This window comes from Echinops telfairi, unplaced genomic scaffold (assembly GCF_000313985.2).
Source record: "Echinops telfairi isolate 266 unplaced genomic scaffold, ASM31398v2 ScPeMD7_20;HRSCAF=75, whole genome shotgun sequence".
In the NCBI taxonomy this organism is placed as follows: domain Eukaryota; kingdom Metazoa; phylum Chordata; class Mammalia; order Afrosoricida; family Tenrecidae; genus Echinops; species Echinops telfairi.
This window is the reverse complement of record NW_022103917.1, coordinates 11,704,807-11,725,795: the sequence shown is the minus strand read 5'-3', so window position 1 is coordinate 11,725,795 and position 20,989 is coordinate 11,704,807. Positions and strand designations below refer to the sequence as shown.

Sequence of the window (20,989 nt, the reverse complement as noted above, 5' to 3'; positions counted from 1 at the left end):
GCCATACAGAGCCCGGGTGTGTAAAACAAAATGTGGCTAGGGTTATCCATCCTGCCCATTCCCTGCCCCCACCCCAAAGAATCACTGAAAAATAGGCAGTGGGGGAAAGCAAAGCCAAAATGCAGGGATTTCCACTGAGGTCTGCTCCTGTTTCTGCAAAGGAGACAAACTGCCATCTAAAATGTACCCCAGTCGAGCAGCTGGCTTGAGCACATAAATGAAGCCAGCCAGAGTCCGGTTTGGATTGGCTATGGACCTGCAAACTCTTAGAAAAATCCATCAACGAATTTGTGATTGAATGCAAAAGGCTAGGAGGACTTCAGCTCTCAATTCCGTTGGGAGAACCGAAGGGGGACTTGGAGGGCCGTCAGAGTGAGCAGCCTGTGTGGCTCTCCTATTTGTGTACTCGGCAGCAGGGTCTCGAACATGGCTCGACTTGCGGCTGCACACCCATCCCAGGCACAGCAGCCCATTGGGGTGGACGCGTCTGTGTGCCTTCCCTTTCACGGCATTCTGCCTTTTCTGTTGCGTAGGGGTTTTTTTTCCCACCCCCTTCTCCAAGTCTTCTCCTTGCTTTGAGCTATTTAGCCTACAATTGTGCTGAAGTGCTTAATATTCACCCCACCCCCACCCCACCCCTTGTCAGTGTTCTCAAGAATCTGTTGGAGCCAATTTCTTGATGCATGTTCAAACTGAGTTAATATGGTAATTAGCTCTCATGCAGACTAAAAAGCATTCCCCACCCCCACCCCCTTCCCCCAAAGAGACAAGCCAGCAAATTGCATGCATGTTCCCATGATGTGGACAAATAGGTGAAAAATAGGTGCTTAGAAAGAGAGACACTCCAATTCTGCCATGAATGCAAATAGGGCTCGGAGCTAGGGAGAACAAGTGGGTTTGGATGCCAGTGCTTCAACAGTGGGCACCAGGGTGGCAGGACAAAGACAGGCACTTGGTACGACTTGGCACTTAAGGCCCCAGCTCCCGGCTCATAAGCCTGACCGCTGCATTCACACGAAGCCTGCTTTTTGAGGTGGAAGGTAGAGACGGAAACACTTTCCTCTAATATGCTCCCGGCAAGTATGCTTCCATTCACAGCAGGGCATTCTGGGATTGGTAACTCCCCCGGAGATACAGAGAGGCCCTCATCTTCGCTGGCAGGTTTCTGCCAGATCCCAATACCAAGTAGGCATCTGGCCAGTCTGCCTTGTGCCGTAGCCAAAACCTTTGAAACGTCATGTTGCCACCTCAAGGACAGTGATGTTCCAGCGTTTACACGATGACAGGCCCGGGATGTGTAACTAAAACTGACCTTTAGGAGGGAAATATCAAAAGGGCCCTTTCTCGAGATGAAAATGTGGTCGTCTCTGGGTTGAGTATCTTTGGAAATGCCACCAGTAGTTCAAAGGAATGTGTACGTGTCCAATGGTAGGAACCTTGAGCACAGTTAGGACCCCCGGCAACCATTCACTGACCAACCGTATCCCATGTCTCGAGCTAGGACTCCCAACATGCCTTGCGGGCGAATCAGTGGCATCTCCAGCAAAAGACACAGCGATCGCTTGCTCACCTATGAAGTTGTTCCACTCAATATCGAGATCGCCCTGGGTGGCCAGACAGCCCCTCATGATGTTGGAGCAGTAGTTGTAGCACGGCTTCACAGTCACCAGCCCCCGGCAGTGGGAGCAGTAGAGCATCTTCAGCAGAGCCTGGGTACACTGGGCTGTGGGGTTGACCTGATGGGAGAGAAGAGAGAGGTCGCGGGGCTGAGTGGGACACAGATGTTGCAAGTCTATCCAAGGTGGCCTTCAGGCCTTGGCCACAAATTTAACCAAAGAGCCGAGTTGTGCTTGATCACCATTAGCAGGCTGCCGTTGGCTGTCATCTGTCGGCTGCCACCTCATGGCAGCCCCCAGACACACTGAAATGGAACAACCCTGCCTGGTCTCGCAGCCTCCCCGGCATCCGTTGTGGATGGGACTGTGGTGTGCAAGCCATACAGTCTTCACTGGTTGCTTTTCAGGAGTAGACCACCAAGCCTTTCTTCCTAGTCTGTCTCGGTCTGGAAGTTCTGCAGAAGCCTGTTTGGCATCATAGCATCGTACAAGCCACCACCGTGGCAGCTGCATTTTGGGGTACACCGGCTGGGTCTCCAACCCTGCACACATTGTCTCCAATCCTGGAAGCTCCCACCCTTTCCACTCTCTCCTGCCTTCTCCCCTACACACTCACTGCAAATTGTTCACTAGTTTAGTCCTTTTCCAAATAGCAAAAGTGCGCTGTGTTGGAGACTGGCTGTACGGGACCACCAGACATAGCCTGCCATGGTTTTGCCTAGAACACAAGCACATCTTCTTCTCGAATCCACAGACGGTCCTTTGGACCAAACGACGCCATGCCGCCTCGCCCACCCCCCAACACACAAAATCAAGGTTTAAAGCAATGGAGGGTAATCTAAAAAAAAAAACACCAAAAAACAGCTGATATGATTTTGGTATCTTTGACCCTGAGCTATAAAAGTGCTGTAAACCACATTGGTTTATAAAGAAAGCTCCAGGCGTGCTCCTGGTCATCAGCCCTGTTTCTGTAGGCCTGCCCATGTGAACACATGACTGTAGTCAAATGAACCAAGTATACAGAAGAGGAAGCAACCAGAAAACAACATTGACATGAAACATGGAAAAAATGTTTGAAAGGCCCAGGTTTTCTGTTGTTCTTTGTCTTTTTTTCCCCATTTCAAATAAGAGGTGATATTTCTGTGAGGACTGACTTTAGAGGTGGTGCTGTGGGCACAGTGCAGCCTGGCGTGCTCCAGGAAGACTTGGTGGAAGAGGCTGGGCTGCCAGCCTCTGTCTTAGAAGGTGTTGCAGGGAGCCCCAGGACAGAAGGCTGGCCGGGAGACGAGAAGGAAAGACACAAAGCTCAACCACCATGGCATGCTGGCTGTGGGGTGGGATTTGAGAACGGGGTTGAGGGAATCTGGGAACGAATGTAGGTTACCCGGATTTGGGAGGGTCTTGATGACCAGGCAGAGAGATCAGCTTTCTGGTTCTCTTCCTAATAGCCCTGGTGGTGTCCACACTTCATTGGCTGCTAACTCAAAGCTTGGTGTTTCAAACCCACCCATCTGCTCTCTGGGAGGAAGACCCCTGAAAGATGACAGGCAAGAACACACCATAGGGCACTTTCACTCTGTCACCTGGGGACACTGTGAGGTGGGATCAACCAAAAACATTCTCAAAATGGAAGTTGTCGTGGGCCCCGACGAAAGGATTGCATTCTTCAATTACTCCTATCAATACTTAGAAAGATGGTGGGTAGCATAGTCTAGCAGCTAGCTAAAATGTCTGTCTTCTCATGCTCGCGCCCCCTTTTTGGGTCCACATCCAAAGGGTAAGTGCACTGTTTTCAATCAGTACAATCAATTCTCATATGGACTTCTGGAAGCAAACAGGACCACAAGAAATAGATGCCGGAATTCAGGGCAGCCCACCAATGTACTTCACCCGCTGGAAGGCAAGTTTGGATATCGCTTATTAATGCTCTTTAGAGCAGGAACAGGGAACGGGGGATTTGTACTCTCGAGGGACAACTTAACACTAGGCACACCCACCCCTGCATAGGTCGGGGGGGTGGGATAGCCAAACCAAGTGCCATTCCAACTCAGGATCAGACAGCTTCTTCTTCTTCAGAGAAGTGACTGGTTAGTTTGGAAGGCCAACTTTATAGTTAACATTCCAACACTTCCTAGACAGTAAACTGCACACACTGAAATTAACATTCCCTGCAAAGAATCAGGACCCCTCTGCGGTTTTAATCCATCTCAAATGTTGTCCTGGGCACGACATGCGTCCTTTTAGTTACGTCTTAGTGTACAGTAAAATCTTGACCCCCCCCCCCCCAAGGCCCTGGAGGAATGCCCTTCCTTGATAGCTCAGAGTCTGTTCCTTTAAAGTCACAGATTGTTAGGAATTTGATACTTGGCTGCCTTCTCATTTTACAGATGAGCAAACTGGCCAGGCCAGGGGAAGTGGCCCAAGAACCATGGGATTATAGAGGCCTTAAGAGTTGGACAGGACCTTAGGGAACCTGGGTATAGGCCTCACATCTAAGAGAGGAAAGCTGAAGCCCAAGAGATTAAGGCAGTTGCTGACAGTCACCTGGCTACATCTGATGTCAGTGGCAACATGTTTGCCCAGATGGATCATGTTTCCCTGTCATCTTAAACAGAGGACACACCAAACTCTAATCTTAGGCACCGGTGGCTCTCTTCTTCATGTGCAGCTGCATTTTCCACATTGAGAAGACTGCTAACTTGCCAGGCTTTAGCAAGGTAAAGAGTTACGTGAGGGACTAAAAAAGTCCATCAAATAAAGGACGGCAACAGCTACCATTTGTTGACTTATTACGCTTCCGAGTTGATGATGTGCTAGCAAGAGGAGATGTAGAGCTCTAACAACAACTCCGACGTGACTGAGGACCTACTATGTGGCAGGAAGAAGCCTGGGAGGGACTTGTGGTTAGGTAGCGAGACAAACATGAATTTTTATGCTAGGGTATGGAGCCTGTTCTAGAAAACACTTAGAAAGTCCAAGGTGGCGTGGCTGTTGAGGAAATGTTTTAAATTCCAGGTAGTTATCGTCCGGAAATATCCCTCCAAACCTTGACCCCAAGATGTTCTTTCCCAGTTCTGTTTGATTTTCAGTCGAGGAAGCAAGAGACTGGAATCTTACTGCAACAGCAAATTCAATCAGTTGTGCAGGAGGAGGCCGTGCAGGGCCCTGGCCTACAACAGGCCGGTGGAGGCTCACAAGTTCTCCACACGGAGACAAGACTAGATGACACAGTAGAGTTTTTATTAAGGGAAGATTATGCAGCTTGGTTTGGCGGAGCTTTTCCATTTCATTCTTTGGCTAAGTACTGGCTCGTGCTCTGCACATGATCTGTTTTGTAACGACTAAAAATGATCGCAAGGCACTCGGCTATGACATGCTATGAAAACACTAAGTAAGACCAGAACTGAAAAGAGAGATGAGAAAGTTATAAGAAATCTGGAACGAGAAAAGACAGATGCAAGACCCAAAAAAGTATGTGGGTGGGGTGGGGGGTGACGATCTGTTCTTGGCCTCATAAGCACTAATCAATGAGATCACCATGCAAAACACTTCACATGACAGGAATTCAGGACCTGGGGAACGAAGTTCTTGTGTGGCACGAGGCCCTGGCACAAACAACGAAATGGGAGAGCGATGCGTCTTGTGTGTCAATAATGTAAACAACTCCTCAGGTCGTGGGTCCCCCACCCTCAGCAACCAAGGACTAGCTCTACCGCTGAGTCCAGACTATCCCAGTAGTAAACGAACCCGCTTTCTCTCCTTGGGAATTTTCTAGGGCATCTTAGTTAAGAAGCCCTGTAGGCTGGTACAGGAGCCAAAGGCACGCCACTACAGAAATGTTAGAGGATGCTTCAACTTCTCTCCTGGAGTTCAAAGTTCAACATCTCCTTGCCAGCTGAAGCAGGGAACTGGTTAAGGCAGCTGTACCTTGGTGCGACCATCACAAAGCAAGAGACCCGAGAACTCGAAAGGCAAGGCTCACCCGAGCCATTTATCCCTCTGCCCTTCAATTAATCCCACATGTGTTCATCGGCCAGGTTGGCACAATAAACTAACTCAATCCCCAAGGGCCACACCAGAAGGACTCGACATAGAAGCCCAACTGAACAAGCTGCCTGTTCCAAATAAACAAAAGTTGACCAGTAGTTACCATGGGTGAAAGAGGAAGAGTTTTTGCTTAGGGAGTGTTGAACGTACGTGACTGGTGGTGGGATAATTTGGAAAAGGATACCGAAAGTGATTGTACAGCACAAAGAGCATAAGCAATGGCACTGAATTACACAGGTAGAGGTTGTTCAATTGCAGACTGCTTTCTTGTATACATTTTTGCCACAATTAAGAAATAATAATTACATGAATAACAACAAGTACACAGAAGAAAATGTAGAATTGATTGGGTGATAACTGTACAACTCTTCTCGATATGACTGAGATATTGAATTGTATGATATGTAGATGAAGTACCAATCAAACTATTTTAAATTTTAAAAAGTGTTTACATCTACAAAAAGTCACATTTTTTCCAGACCTATCTAGAAATAAACAATTCTCCAAAAGGAAAACCGTGAGCTCCCCTCTTGCCTCTCAATGCCACGAACCCAGAGAAAGGTTCAAGGGTCTCTAACTTGTAGGGCTTCATGGCCATGAAGGTCTTCATGCAAACTTTCTAGAGGCAACTCTTCTGCTCCGTGTCAGGGGTCTTTGTCTCGTGATAGCTACCATTGATAGAGTTCTCATTATGTGCCAGCCACTATTCTAAGCATTTTACATGTTTACTCTTTTGAGGTATCAAGGACTGCCAGCAAATCCTGCCAATCTAGCCTGGAAGCCCAGCCAGAATGTACGGGGGAAGTGAGGATGGCAAGCTCACATACTTTGGTCATGTTCTTAAGAGACCAGCCCCCGGAGAAGGACATTGTGATTGGTAGAGAGTCAATGCTGACTCATAGGGACCCTCTTAGACAGGGTGGAACAGCTCCTGTGCGTTTCTGAGACATGACGGTTCACGGCAGTAGAAAGGCCCCTCTTGCTGGGGGATCGCAGCCCAGCGTGGAACCATGGCGTGCTTGGGAGATGGTCTAGGAAAATGAGGAAGACTCTCAAGGAGATGGGCTTGGCGCAGTGGCTACAGCACTTGGCAGGGTTCTGTTGTGTCGTCCATGGGTCACTGACGAGCCAGCACTGGCTTGATGGCACCTAACAACAACCCATGTAAAGAGGTGGTTGTAGGACCGTGTATTATCATCTCATTTTATAGAACACTAGGCGGATATCCAGAGAAATAAAAATTTCCCATGAGCGTGTGTGTGTGTGTGTGTGTGTGTGTGTGTGTGTAAAACCCCTCACTACAACGATGAAACATACAACTTTCCTCTAGTTCTTAAATGCTTCCACCCCCCACTATCATGATCCCAATTCTACCTTACAAATCTGGCTAGACCAGAGGACGTACATTGGTACAGATAGGAACTGGAAACACAGCGAATCCAGGACAGATGACTTCTTCAGGGCCAGTGGTGAGAGGGGCGATGCCTGGAGGATGGAGGGAATGTGGGGTAAAAAGGGGGAACTGATTACAAGAATCTAAGTATTTCCTCCTCCCTGTGGGATGGACAGCAGAGAAGAGGGCGGAGGGAGACGTCGGGCAGTGCAACTTATGACAAAACTATAATAATTTATGAATTAAGAAGGATTCATGAGGGAAGGGGGAGTGGGGAGGAAGGGGGAAAATGAGCAACTGATATTAAGGGCTAAAATAGAAGGCAAATGTTTTGAGAATGATGAGGGCAGCGGGTGTACGTATGTGCTTGGCACAATGGATGTGTGTATGGATTGTGATAGGAATTGAATGAGCCCCCAATAAAATGATTTTTAAAAAAAACCTCATCCCTGTTCCTAAGTAATTCAAAGAATCGTGAATACACACTGGGCCTGGTGCATCGACGAAACACACAAACATAACCCCCCAGTCTGTTGCTCCTGGAAGGCACTATATGTGTCCCTCCCTCCCCCCACATTTCCAAGCCTATTCAAACCCTTCAAGGCTGACCCAGGTCTTTCTAAAGGTTACAGTGATTGAGAAGTGAGGTGCCTTAGAATGTTGGCGGTGTGACCTGCCGGGAAGAATCTGCCTTTCCATTGCTATTTCGTAAGATACTTTTCAAAGAGCCCTTCTTGCCCTCGTCACGATGCCCACGTCGCCTGACAGCTGCGCGCGCCGTAACTGTTATCAAAAGCCTCTGCAGAGAGCCCCCCTTTTGGCAGTGCATATTGATCGAGACTTCTGACCACCTAATCTGCACTTTCCACATTAAAAACGACTGTGAGCAGCCTGGAGAGAAAATTTTAAAAGGAAAGAAAGAGAGAAAATAGGCTGGCGACCTCCTCTCGCGGCCTGGATCTCATTTGAGTAATTCGGAGTGAGCCTGATGGCAGACACCAGGCTGCACTGAAGGTAAAACGCAGTTCCTTTTAGCGCACTCCGGCTCCCTATCTCCATTCGCTGAGGCCATGGGTTTTGGATGTTTTCTTAACTCCTCTCTCTCTTTTTTTTAAACTTCTCTCTCTCTCTCTTTAAACAGTCACTAGTACCAGACAGACAGAAAAGGTCTAGATTTTATCTGTTGCTTGCTAACATAAGCATGCAATAAAAATAACAGGAAATCTTGCCCCAAATGATGGTAAGCGAAATAGATAGGAAGCCCAAACTTGCCTTGGGATGAGCTCACACAACGGCTTCCGAATTCGTTGGGCATCCCACACACAAACTCAGACATGCGGAGCAGGGGGAATGAGAAGTCTCGGACGATTTCTCTGGCCGCACGTTTGTTTTTTTTTTCAGAAACAGAATGGCAGAGAGGGTCCATTCAGGCAGCTCTGTGGGCCCGCGCGGGTCAAAGGGCCGCTGCAGGAGGACTTGCCGAGGTGTCTGGTTGGGTCTTCAATGACCAACCCGAGTTATGGCTTCCCAGTGCCTCAGTCTCCTGGGAGAGCACTCTAGTCTTGCCAGACCTTGCCCCTAACCACACCCTTCCCACCCCGGCCACCTCATGCCTTGTGCGTCTCAAGTAGTTTTCAAGGTGGTGAATGGAAAATCACGTTTAGGACTAAATGATTATCTACAAAATGCTTCTTACAAGCTTGTTGTATTGACCATTGGGTTTGGGAGCGGAGGGGTACTTACATACACTGAGATTTCTTTACAGGTATCATATCCATTTGGGGATACGCCAGAGTCACTTTGGGAGACCTCTGGTAGGTGCTGGAGAGAAATGCAGTGGACAATGGAACTAGTTTTCAATGCAACAGTCATTTCCACAGCATGCTTGTAAGGCACTGAGTTCTAATTATAGTCTCTGAAGTCTGGGGTGCAGGGGGGTGGGGGGAGACATAGTGCCATTATTCAGTGTTAATTGGAACCATGAGAATCCAGCTCTCTTTAGCATGGGAGCTATTAATTTTCATGTGCACGTAACCACTTGTGCATTTCTTGAAAGGCCACACGAGACTTCATCCTTCCCGGCAAAGCTGCTGCTGCATGCAGGTAACTCAAAAATGTACCACGGACCATGGCAGAGAGAGACTAAATCCAAGATGTCTACAGAGCACCAAGGTGGGCTGGACTGTCAGACTCAATGGAGTAAGCTGAAGTCGCTGGATGTTTGCACCCCAGATCTCTAAAACAAGGCAAGGATACTTGCAACTAAGACGTGCTTTTCTCTCGGGGGATGCCACACTGGCTGGTGTGAATGGCCTCCCAAAAGGCTTATTGATCACCGAATCCCTGCTCAACTTCCAACTGCAATGCTTTTGTTGCTAAGGTAGACTGGGAAAGCAGGCACGGAACACCAGGATGCTTTTCCCATTGAACTTCACAGGTCTCTTTGTGGATGGAGTGGGTGACAAGACTGTCTTCCATGAGGAAACACATCCCTCCACTCTGAAAGGTCTTTCTCTGGTCCCAGGTACGTGCTTCTAGTGAGCATCAAAAGAAGGTTTGCTTACTTATCGGGAAATCCTAGTTCCTGCTGCAAACTACATTTGGGGACAGGCTGGCAGGGTTGTAGGTACGGGTGTATGAAGAAAAAAACACAACTTGAGTCCTCAAGCTGGTAAAGACGAGTATTTTATTTAATAAATCATATGGAAGGCTTTTCAACATGTCCAACTTGAGATCCAAATCATGTCCCCTTTTCACTTAAATTGAAATCTCGCTTTTCCTAATGGTCAGGTCCCCAAATTAAGGTCATGATGATTTCCTTCTATACAGAAACCTTCGACAGATGATACGATTTTTTGTATCATTTGCATTTCAGCACCTTCGAAAAAGGGACTTGGTACCTTTGTCTTATGAGTATATAATTTAGACAACATAACCCAGCTAGCAGAAGGGGCTAAGGTCACGTCACGGATTATGTCTCCAAGACACTCAGTCGTGAAGCAAAAAACACTTCTTTTCTAAAAACGTTTCCAATTATAAACTCAACACTTAACATAGTCCTAAAATACCATGTTCAACTACATTGACAAGTAATGTTTCTTCTACATAAATCAAGCTATGGGACTTGTATTCCCATGTAAGTGTGCAAACATGTTTTAGGTAGCTATTAGGCAGATACGAGAATCTAATGAACTACAGAAGGGGGAGCCATTCTTAAAAGCGTTAGGGAGCTTTCACAAAATAATTCAGAGAATTAAAAAATATAAGATACATGGGGAACTTTTGTCTGGCTTTTTGAAAACTAAACCATACAAGGAACATGAGAAATTGATTGTGACTTGAAGTGACATCCTCTTGATTGCGCAGGGAGGAATGTCTGGCTCTTAAAGATCACATCTTATTGATTTCCCACAGTTAATTTTGAGAACTATGTCACGAGGGACAGGTCTGAAGGACGCAGCCCCTGCTTACTCTCCCAATCCTGGGAGGCGGGGTAGACCAAAGCACTCATGCACCATTCAACCTGTAATGAACTGTCTCTAAACCTCATGCTTTGTTTGGGCTCCACCCTGCCGCCGCCACATTGCTTGGCCACCTTAGGAGGTTCTAGAATTTGAGCTCCCTAATGTGACTCCGACCCTGCAAAGTGAGGGATTGCATCAGCTGCCTGTTCCTGGAACTCAAAGGAAAGGAGAGGATTCATATAAAGAACCCACTTTCAAAGGGCTTTCCACTCCCTTTTTCTTCTGTATGAGCATGCATACACATGTACACACACACAATCCATGAAACAGCCTGGTGCCTTCCTCAGCCCGAGAAGGGTAAGTAAGGCCCTGTTGAAAGAGGGCAACAGAAAGAAAGAAAGAAAGAAAGAAAGAAAGAAAGAAAGCAAGCAAGCAACTGTATGAGGGGGTTAACTTTGATGTGCATCCATTGTACACTGTTTAGGAACCTGAGCAGCCCCATGAGGAATCATCTCCTTACTTACCCTCATGCCCACGCCAACGCGCTGCCATTAACTGGAGGGTGACTCACCATTTCCAAGGCTGCCATCTTTCTCGGAGCAGGATGCCACATCTTTCTCCCACAGATCAGACTGTAGGTACAATCTGCCAACCTTTTGGTTAGGAGCTTTCATCCCTCCACTGTTGGGGCTCCTAGCCTCACCCTCAAGTAACAAAAACAGGGCCCGGTACACTCAAGTTCATCCCAAATCCTGGTGAACCTCACGGATGGAATAGAACTGCCCGATGGGGTATCTAAGACTGTAGATTGCCACCTTTCTCCCAAGGATTGACTGGTGGATTCAAACTGCCGAACTTTTCGTTGGCCACCGCACCAGCAAACACCAGCAAACACTTGCAATTTTTCAAGAAACTATCCAGAAGAAAAGCAGTGAATGAATGGTCTAGCAGTGACAGAGGCCACAAGTAAAGAATGAATAAGCCCTACAGACGAGGCCACTGGCGTGTAGCAAGGTCTTCCTGGGTTCCTTGACAATACTAAACTCGCTCCATCCTCAGGATTTTGTACCTTGCATGCCCTGTCTCTGGTCAGTTTCTGTGAAGCCCTCATTAACGAGCTGCAGGGGAAAGTATGTTTCCTGTTAGCTCACCTCTGCTCGCTCAAGCACTCTTCTGCAGCACCTGTTGGGGTGGCCTTGGCGGTCCGCCGCCCTGAAACCAAGCTGCCTTTGTTCACCAGAGCTATGAAAGCCTCTGGAGAAGGGCCTGCGTCCTGACTCGTTCCTCGTACTTCCAAGTTGATTTGGATCCCAAATTGTACCCGGTCTCTTCCCTAATAATACACTGAGTGGTAACATTTAAAAGAATGAGGTCAATCAACGAATCCTTATGATCATCGAGCGCTAATGAAATACCCTGTAAGCAGTTACTTCAAACAGCATACTACTGTTTCAAGTCCTATCTTCACCTTGATGAAGGCTGGGCTGCTCAGACAACAGTAACCCCTTCTGTCTGGGTATCAGTGTTAATCAGCGCCTCCCGGGTGGGCCAGTACCTCGTCTGCTTTGGGCCAATACATGAGGTGGCTACCCTGGCTCTATATGAACTCTGATAAGCAATTGGCTTGACATATTGTTGTTTGTATTGCTACTCATGTTTGAGTCGGACACTTCTCAGAACGAAACGGTCAAGGTAGAAGTCTTCGTGTCTTAGACTTTGTAAAGAGGGAGGCCAAACTAGCTTTTCTTCCGTGGACCTAGAGGGAACAGTTCTAAGACTAGTCCTACTAATATGCATCTTACAGACAACGTTGCCCTGATACATTTGACCTCTTTACTGGTGTTAAGTTCCTAGAAGGATATAGGTGGAAGATCTTTAAGAAGTGTTCCAAGGTAAGGTTGTGGTTTTTTGTTGTGGTGGTGGTGAGAGAGTACTAGAATGTTTCACCCCTTGAAATCCTACTTTACAACCACATTCAATCAAAGACCACAGAACCTCTCTGGGAGGAGCATGAAACACAAGGACAGCTTCTTCTCTACCCTTCACCCCTTGGCCACATCCAGGGGGCCCCTGAAGAACCCCCTAAGCTGATTGCAAACACCTTTTGCAAAGCCCCAGTCGAGACCCGGAGTCAGGAAAGTTTTGAGACGGAAGAGCCAATCCTGTCCCTCACAACAATTTAAAACAGTATCTGCGAGTCAGAAACACTGTTTTACAGATAACTGAAATCAACTTGGAAAACCCTCTGAAGCAGTTCAACTGCAGGACACAGCGGGCTGGGGCCGTCAGGCGTCAGGAGCAACCCCGGGGCCACAGGTAATGCAATAAACAAAGCCAGAGGCGAGAGCCGGGTGGTCCACAGTCATGGTCCCTGAAAGCTTTGTCTTTCTCGAGGGCTGGGAGCACATCTTGTAACGAGGAAACACATGTGTGTGGGTCGTAAACGCTCTGCCTAGACTGGAACTAATAGAGGCCAAGACTCCAATATCGCCGCTACTCACGACAACCAAATGTGCGGGGGCTCCTTTCTCTGGAGGGGAATAGAGCGGGAGCTGGACCCTTTCTGATGGGAAGGCTGCACACTGACACACATCCCGTTTCCAGGAATCCATGGGATAAAGCAAACTACGCCCCCCCAAACACTGAAAGGAATACTCATGATGCACGAGGAGGCCCCATCGTAATATTCGTTAGAGGTCTAAGCAGGGGAAAGAACTCAGTCTGGAAAGGAAGAGGGAGGGGCAGGGCAGAGGAGAGGCGAAGCTGATGATTGAGCCAGCGGCTTTCTGTCTCTTGATTTGCCTACCTTTGCCCCAACTTCCTGGGACCATGAACGAAAAGGAGCCACGATCCTGGAAAAACAAATACACTTACCATTGAGACTTTGCTCACAACATCTCTGGCAACAGCCAGGCCTTGCGCGAAAGTCCGGGCGGCAACAAAGGCCCGGGTGACCTGCAGCTTGAGCTTCCGAGGGACGTCGCCGAAGGGCTTCAGCTGCTCCGTGTACTTGCTCACACATTCCAGATACTCGTCGGAGAAGTGGTACTGCGAGTTCACCAGGCGGAACATCCGCTCCAGAAGGCGAGCCCAGAAGTCGTTCAGCATTTCTTCCAGGTTCACGTTCCCCACCACGTAGTAGCGCTTCAACTCAACAAAGAGATCCTTAAAGAGCTCCGAATTTTGCATGTATAAGCGGCCATATGTCTTCACAAACATGTCATTCAGGGATTTCTCTGCATTTTCCAATAGTTCTTTGAAGAATTCTAAAATGAAAGGGGGGGGGCGTGTTAAGAGGTTTTCAGTAATGAAATACTGGAGCGCTTCCTAGGGGGATTTGAAACGGAAGACAGTCACGGAGTGAATGCGGCCACTGTGTGTGTTTGTAGCCAGAGGAGAATTCCTGCAAGTAATCTTGACTTAGCCCATCATTGATAGGTACCCTTGGGTGGTGCAAACCATTTACTCGCTTTGCTTAATGGAAGGTTGAGGGTTCAAGGCTACCCAGAGGCACCATGATATAAAGGCCTGGCAATCAAAGTTTTAAAAAAAGCATCCGTTGAAAACCCTAGGTGCACAACTGAAATCAAACCCAGGCCCCAAAGGCACTTACATGTGTGCGTGCGTGTAAGAGACCAAAATATTTTTGGGTGTGTTTTTTCCCAAAACCAACAATTCTTCGGGAGTCATTGCAAAACACATAAGCACACATACATTCTTCCTCTCAACGTGAATCTAAACCAATGTCCATCATGCCTCCCTTCCATGGCAAACCGACCCCAGGATAGATGTCTTCCAAAGGCATTATTTTATATGGCCAAGAATGAGAAAGGATGGGGGAGGGAGAAAAAGAACCACATATATGGAGGAGGGCGGCGTTAAATAGTGTTCTTGATTTCAATTTGAAATGGGCTGTACAACTATATACAGTGTGCTTCTTTAAACTCGCCTCCCCACACCAAAAAAAAAAAAAAATCGCTCCAGAGTCCTTACTCCTCAGACCTAAATATTGGTCTGAAATGAACTGGAAGCCCTTAGTGACATATAAGCTTATTTCAAACATAGGAGAGGGGAAAAATTTGGCAGAGGGGCGGCGTTGTTTTCGCCTCTCTACCTAGCTGCAAGATATTGCAAGGAAACTGCCTGGGAAAATGTAGAAATGAAACAAAATAACTTCTGGGGAGTACAGTGGTTAAAGTCCGTGGTATGAACCCACCAATCTCTCCTTGGAAGAAAGACGAGGCAGTCTACTTCAGTACAGATTCCAGCCTTGGAAACCCTATGGATAGTTCTCATCTGTCTTACCAGGCCGGGTCACTGTCATCAGTTGGCATCAGCCAAGCAGCAGTAGGTAAGTGAAATGAAAACAATTTCTTCAGGGACCTCTCTGACATATACTGGGGGCATCTGAGTTGACCTTAAGGGCCTAAAGGATTCAGACAGTAGCATCCCGGGATGCCTCCCTATAGCCCTTCGGAGAGAGGCATGGGCATAGAAAGAGAGAGGGACAAGAGAGCGGGGGTGTTAAATGAACCACCAGAGAGTTGGTGTACAACAACACAGGAAAATGACTGAAAACAATACAAGAATAGCCGAGGATGTCTTATTTCGACCTTGGAGCTAGGCTATGGCTACAACCGAATAGAAGGCCCGGTGATGTAGTGGGTATGCGTTGGGCTGTGATCCGCAAGGTTGGTAGTTCAAAAGGACCAGCCACTTTGTGGGAGAAAGACTGGGCTTTCTAACTCCGTAAAGAGTTGTAGTCTTGGAAACCCACGGGGCCCGTTCGCCCCTGTCCTCATCGGGTTCCCATGAGTAGGAGTAGACTCGATGGCAGTGAGTTGGTCTGGATACTGGTTTTTGTTTTTGGTTTTCACTGCCATGGACTCATAGTGACACTATAGTATATATAGAATAAGGCAGAGCTGTTCTATAGGTTTCAGAGACTGTAATTCTTTTTTTAAAATCATTTTATTGGGGGCTGGTACAACTCTTATCACAGTCCATACATCCAGTCATTGTGTCAAGCACACTTGTACATATGTTGCCATCATCATTCTCAAAACATTTGCTTTCTACTTCAGCCCTTGGCATCAGCTCATACTTTCCTCTCCTTACCCGCTCCCCTCTCCACCATGAACCCTTGATGATTTATAAATTATTATTTAGTCATATCTTACACCATCCGAGGTCTCCTTTCACCCACTTCTCCGCTGTTCGTCCCCCAGGGAGGAGGTTCTATGTAGATCCCTGTAATTAATCTGTTCCCCTTTCTCCCTCACCTTCCCTCCACCCTCCCAAGATGCTGGTTTTGTGTATGTTTCACAACATTAAGTGTGAAAGATTGCAACCTCTTTGGGACAAATGACAAATTTGCTTTCTTCCAGAAGTGCAATGAAGAGGCCCTAGCAGTGATCAGTAGCCATGGTCATTGTTAAAAGAACCCCTTGCCTGCTACAACAACTCGCCATGCTATCCAGATTTTAAACTGGAAATGAAACAAATACCTACACAAACGATAAGAGCCACATCAAATAGAGAACTGCTTTTAAGTAAACATGAAGCGCGAGAGAAGATGTGCCATCAACTTCAAAGCCCAAAGCACCTTGGCCAAGTCATCGACGTGAAAGAGAGCTGCAGCACGGTGCTCTTCACACTGGGTGGGCAAACCAGAGGCTGGCAGCACGGTCCATGGATTTTCTCCAAACCTGGACAGAAGGAACGGAGGCCATTTGGAGATTTTCCCTATATACTGCGAGATTCGAATGCCTCTGGCCACAAGCTCATCAGCATTAGGTTCTTCGGGGCTTGTGGCTAAAATCAATAGTCTAGCTTTTCAAATGTGTGTGTGTGTCCCGGGGTGGCTCTTGCTTTGCCGTTGTCTAGTTTTTCTTTCTGCTTATCTCTGATCTTCATAGAAAGGGGATGGACTGGAGAATGAACCAATGGGCATGCCACCGTGGCCTGCCTAGCTCACCTCACTTTGATTGCAATACCAGGCATTTCTACGAAAGGCCCCTCTCTGGAGGCAGGCTGGGACGTGCACAAGAGAACTATGGGAAACCATAGGAGAAACGTTGCTAAGATTGGCTGCCTTGGGAGGGAGGGCCTTCCATCCTTTCCAAAATCTGCTGAGTGTTCTTTAGAATTTCAATGCATTCTTAGGTGTGATATTTCTTTTTTTTTTTGGTCTCGTGGAAAAATGCGCCCTGCATGTCAATCTCTCGAGGAAGAGTCAAAAGGTACTGGGCAAGGGAGGTGGGGGGAGAGCAGTGTGCCCTCCTCGAGGGGATTCTGGCTCACAGAAAGCCCCATGGTTTACTGAGTAGAAATGCCCCCTCACCCCCAGTATTTGCTTGGCTGTAATCAAAATAGAAAGGAGCCCTAGTGATACAGTGGTTAAAGCCCTCAGCCATTCAAATCACCAGCCACTCTGCAGGAGGATGACCGCTTTGGAAGCCCTGGGTGGGGTGGCATTCTATTCTGTCACATGGGGTTGCCATGAGTGGGAATGGCAATGGGGTTCGTTTGTTCGGATGGTTTGACTTGGACAGAAGCAGATTGTCAGGTCTTTCTGACAGGTACCCTGTGTAAATGACGCTTTCAAAAGTCCCCAGTCTTAGGGTGAGAAGGGACCTGAAGTCATCTGGACCACATCCCGTACACCACGTGGTGTTTACCCATCTGGGGCACAAAAGAAGGGACTCCTGGCTTGTGGGATCACGTGCCCAGGGTTTTGCACACAGAGCTCCTGCATCTTGAAAGAATAAAGCCTGGTCATCTCTCTCGAAATGCAATCCTTATGTCTGTCAATTAATACCTCACCACCTCAAAAGGCAGATTCCAAAGGCAACCAGGGATCGTTCCCTATATTGGTTTTTTATTATGTCACTCATCGTACTAGCATGCGCAATATAATGCAAACAACTGGATACGGAACATTATGCCATGTGTATTGATGAGCCAATAAAGAATACTAATATGGATTAATAATAAGCCATTCTCTGAGCTCACTTGATTTTGTTTTTAGAAAATGAATGGCACCTATGATGATGTTTCATTATATTTTAATGGAAGGCTGAGTGGCATCTCCGGCTCAAGCTTTAATGTAAAGTTTGTATACATCATTAAAGTATAGGCTTTAGTCTTCAAAATGCTCCAGGTCAAATAAGTGCTAAGGTTCCTCATTTAGGTCACGGGTCCAAGAATTGGCATCACTGGCTGTCATGTTAGTCACTACCGTGGAGCAATGATCAAATGAAGAAGACACTGATTTGAAACATGCTTTCTGTCCGACACTCGAATTGACCTCACGCTGGTTCCCATAGCCCCCATTCGAGCTAGAAAGGTCACGTATGTGTTTCTGCTTGTGTCTACTTAAATAAGTAATGTGGTGTTGCATAACAGGCCCGTGTAAATAACATGCACGTGCATATAACATGCTAGTGCTCGTGGGAAATGGGGGACATGCTTTGAAAAGGGCCGTGTAATGCGTGGTATTTGCGTGGAAATGCCGTACGTATTAAATTCTAATTCATTTAATGATTCAGAGAAGTTATTTCCTTTCCATTACATTTTAAAGGCTCTTTAATGTGGCCATATAAGTTGCAACGATAAAGACCATTTGAGTGGGAATGTGGTTAATAAATGCTTGAGAAATTCTATAAAACTAATACAGCAAGTTAAAACCTGACAAGTTAATCTCTTCAAATGGCCATGCAAGTTGATAAGTATATACTGAGTGGCTATTATGGGCTCAAAACAAAGCACCGAGTTCTACCATGTAGTTTCACCTTTCTGCCCAACCAGGCTGTACTGCAAATTTCTAGAAAGAAATTCCCCTGATTCAGTTCATTTTTACTGTACCGCCACTCTCCGCATTTGGTTTTATGAGCACACTGCTGATTTTCAACATCTCTACAATCCTTAATTCTTCATTTTGTACAGCGGCCGTTCAAATATGCATCCATTTCACCTGAGTAAAAGGACCCAGAAGACCCAAACGCATTTCTCCCCCAGACTTATTCTTACTGGCTCCAGTTACCCTGTGAAATAGGGCTACCCTACATATGCTTTCGCCTCCAAAGAGGCTCATAAACCTAGTGGAAATAATTTACATTCTAAAGTCTAGACCAATTAGGTAAATAGCAAGCAAAGCAGAATAATTTGCTATTAGGAAACTGGAGTCCCTGGGTGGCACAAATGGTTAATGCACTTGGCTGTGAACTGGAAGGTTGGAGTTTTAAGTCCACTGTCTTGGAAGAAAAGGCCTGGTGGATCTACTTCGGAAAAGTCAGGCTTTGGGAAATTAAAAAAAGAGATGTTCACATCTGTTGCTCCTGTCAAGCTAGGAGCCTGCATTTGCTCCTACATAATTCTTTCCGGTCCCGATTGTCCCTCTTTTGGCCAGGGAGCATAAATTGGACAATCCGACCATTGCCCTTGGGAGCAGTTCCTTAATTATTGCAATACTCATCTCCAACCTCAGGACCAGGGGTGTCAGGAAGAGTTGCTGGGGGCTGAGACGCCCAGCCAGCCATCAGCACTCTGTAACACAGGCTTCCTGACTAATCTGTTGTTAACCACTTCCCATTGCTTGCTGTTGTGGTTGTCGTTGGTTGGTTCCGACCCACGGAGACCTTATGCAAAACAGAAGGAAACACGGCCTGCTCCATCCTCACATTTGTTCTTAGGTTAGAGCCCTTGTAGTAGCCACTGTGTGAATCCATCTCGTTAAGGGCCTTCCGCTTTACCAAACCGAATGTCCTTCTCCAGGGACTGGTCTCTCCTGACAATATGCACAAAGTCTGTAAGATTCAATCTTGCTATCCTTGCCTCTAAGAAGCGCTCAGGCCGCACTTCTAGGACAGATCTGTTTGACCTTGTAGCAGTCCATGGAACTTTAAATATTTCTCAAATCCCTTTAAAAATTCTAAGGCTGGCTGGCATCTGTCTCTCTCCCAGCCCATAGCACCTTCCCACGGAATCAAAGTCTCTTTTCACAGTCACCATCCTGGGCACCAAGGTAAGCATGGGTTTCTTTGTGCTGACTTCTGAATCGACAGCAAACAATTTTACATGGGTTGTAGTGAAACTTATGAGACCCACATGAATGCAATCGCTCCAAATTACTGGATAAACGCAAGGAGGCCTGTGCTTACCTGGCTTACGGGGTGATCCCCCTCTGCTCCATCATCATTAGGCAGAAACCCATGAAAAAGACTGGATGTCTAAGGGCAGCCCAACCCAGAGTGCAGATGACGTGCAAGTTAGATCTCCCTGGCTGCCATCACTCTTCTTGGAATGTGCTCTTCAAGGAATGTTTTCGATGAAGTGAGTGATGTTTGAAAGAGCTGCTCCTCCTGGCGCTCCTGGCCATCGGACATCAGGCAAAAAGAAACACTGCTACCAATCTGAGGAGGAGGCTGTGCTGGTGGCATAGTGGGATCGCAGCTCAGACCCATCTGTCATCTGAGGGAGAAAGAGGAGCTATCTGCTCCGGTCAAGGTTGACACTCACTGTGAGTCAGATCAACTCAATGGCAGTAAGCTTGATTTGGGGAATTGACCACTAGGGGTTTTGGGGGTGTTGTTATTGTTGTTTTAGCAAGTGACGTCATGCTTTCACATTTAGAAATAGAAGCATTTGAGTTCTGATCTTGGTAGATTTATAGAGAGAGACTATACCACGGACTGCAGAAGAATGGACAAGTCTGTCCTGAAAGAGAAACAGCCAGAATGCGCTCTAGAAGCAAAATCGGTGAGGCTTTTGTTTCACTCATTTTGGACACATCATCCAGAAGGACCAATTGCTGGAGAAAGACATCATGCTGGGGAAGGTGGAGGATCAGCCAAAGAGGAGGGACCTCAGTGAGGTGGATTCAACAGTGGCTACCACAATGGGCATAAACATAACAACAATGGTGATACATAGGATCCCTCTGAGTCAGAACGAAATCAATGGCACCTAACAACACCATTATCCATCCATGGAGCAATGGCGAAGATGCTGGTGATCTGTGAAGAGGACCCCAGGTCCCCAGCCAGCCAGGGTGCAGTGTAGCACCGATGAAACATACAACTTTCCTCTAGTTCTTTAATGCCCCCCCCACACACACACACACACTATCATGACCCCAATTCTACCATACAAATCCGGCTAGATCACAGCATGTGCACGGGTATAGAAAAGAGCTGGAAACACAGGATAGATAAACCCCTCTGAACCAATAATGAGAGTAGCGATATCAGGAGGGGGAGGAGAAGGTGGGGAGAGAACGGGGGAGCTGATCACAATGATCTACTTATAACCCCCTCCCAGGGGGACGGACAACAGAAAAGTGGGTGAAGGTAGATATCGGTCAGTGTAAGACATGAAAAAAAATAATAAATTTTCAAGGGTTCATGAAGGAGGGAGGGTGGGAGGAGGGGGGGGAAAAAAATGAGCTGATACCAAGGGCTCAGGTAGAA

The 20,989-nt window shown here is 47.1% G+C and overlaps 1 protein-coding gene across 1 annotated transcript in view; it reads right to left on the bottom strand.

Annotated features, from left to right (window-relative positions):
• Positions 1–20,989, bottom strand: part of GPC4 (glypican 4) — a 124,274-nt gene that overhangs the window by 10,556 nt on the left and 92,729 nt on the right. The window contains exons 3-4 of the mRNA XM_004715370.2: positions 13,395–13,786; positions 1,571–1,736 (exon numbers count right to left, since the gene is read on the bottom strand). Of these exons, the coding sequence (XP_004715427.1) occupies positions 1,571–1,736; positions 13,395–13,786 (558 nt within the window). The remainder of the gene's footprint in view (positions 1–1,570; positions 1,737–13,394; positions 13,787–20,989) is intronic.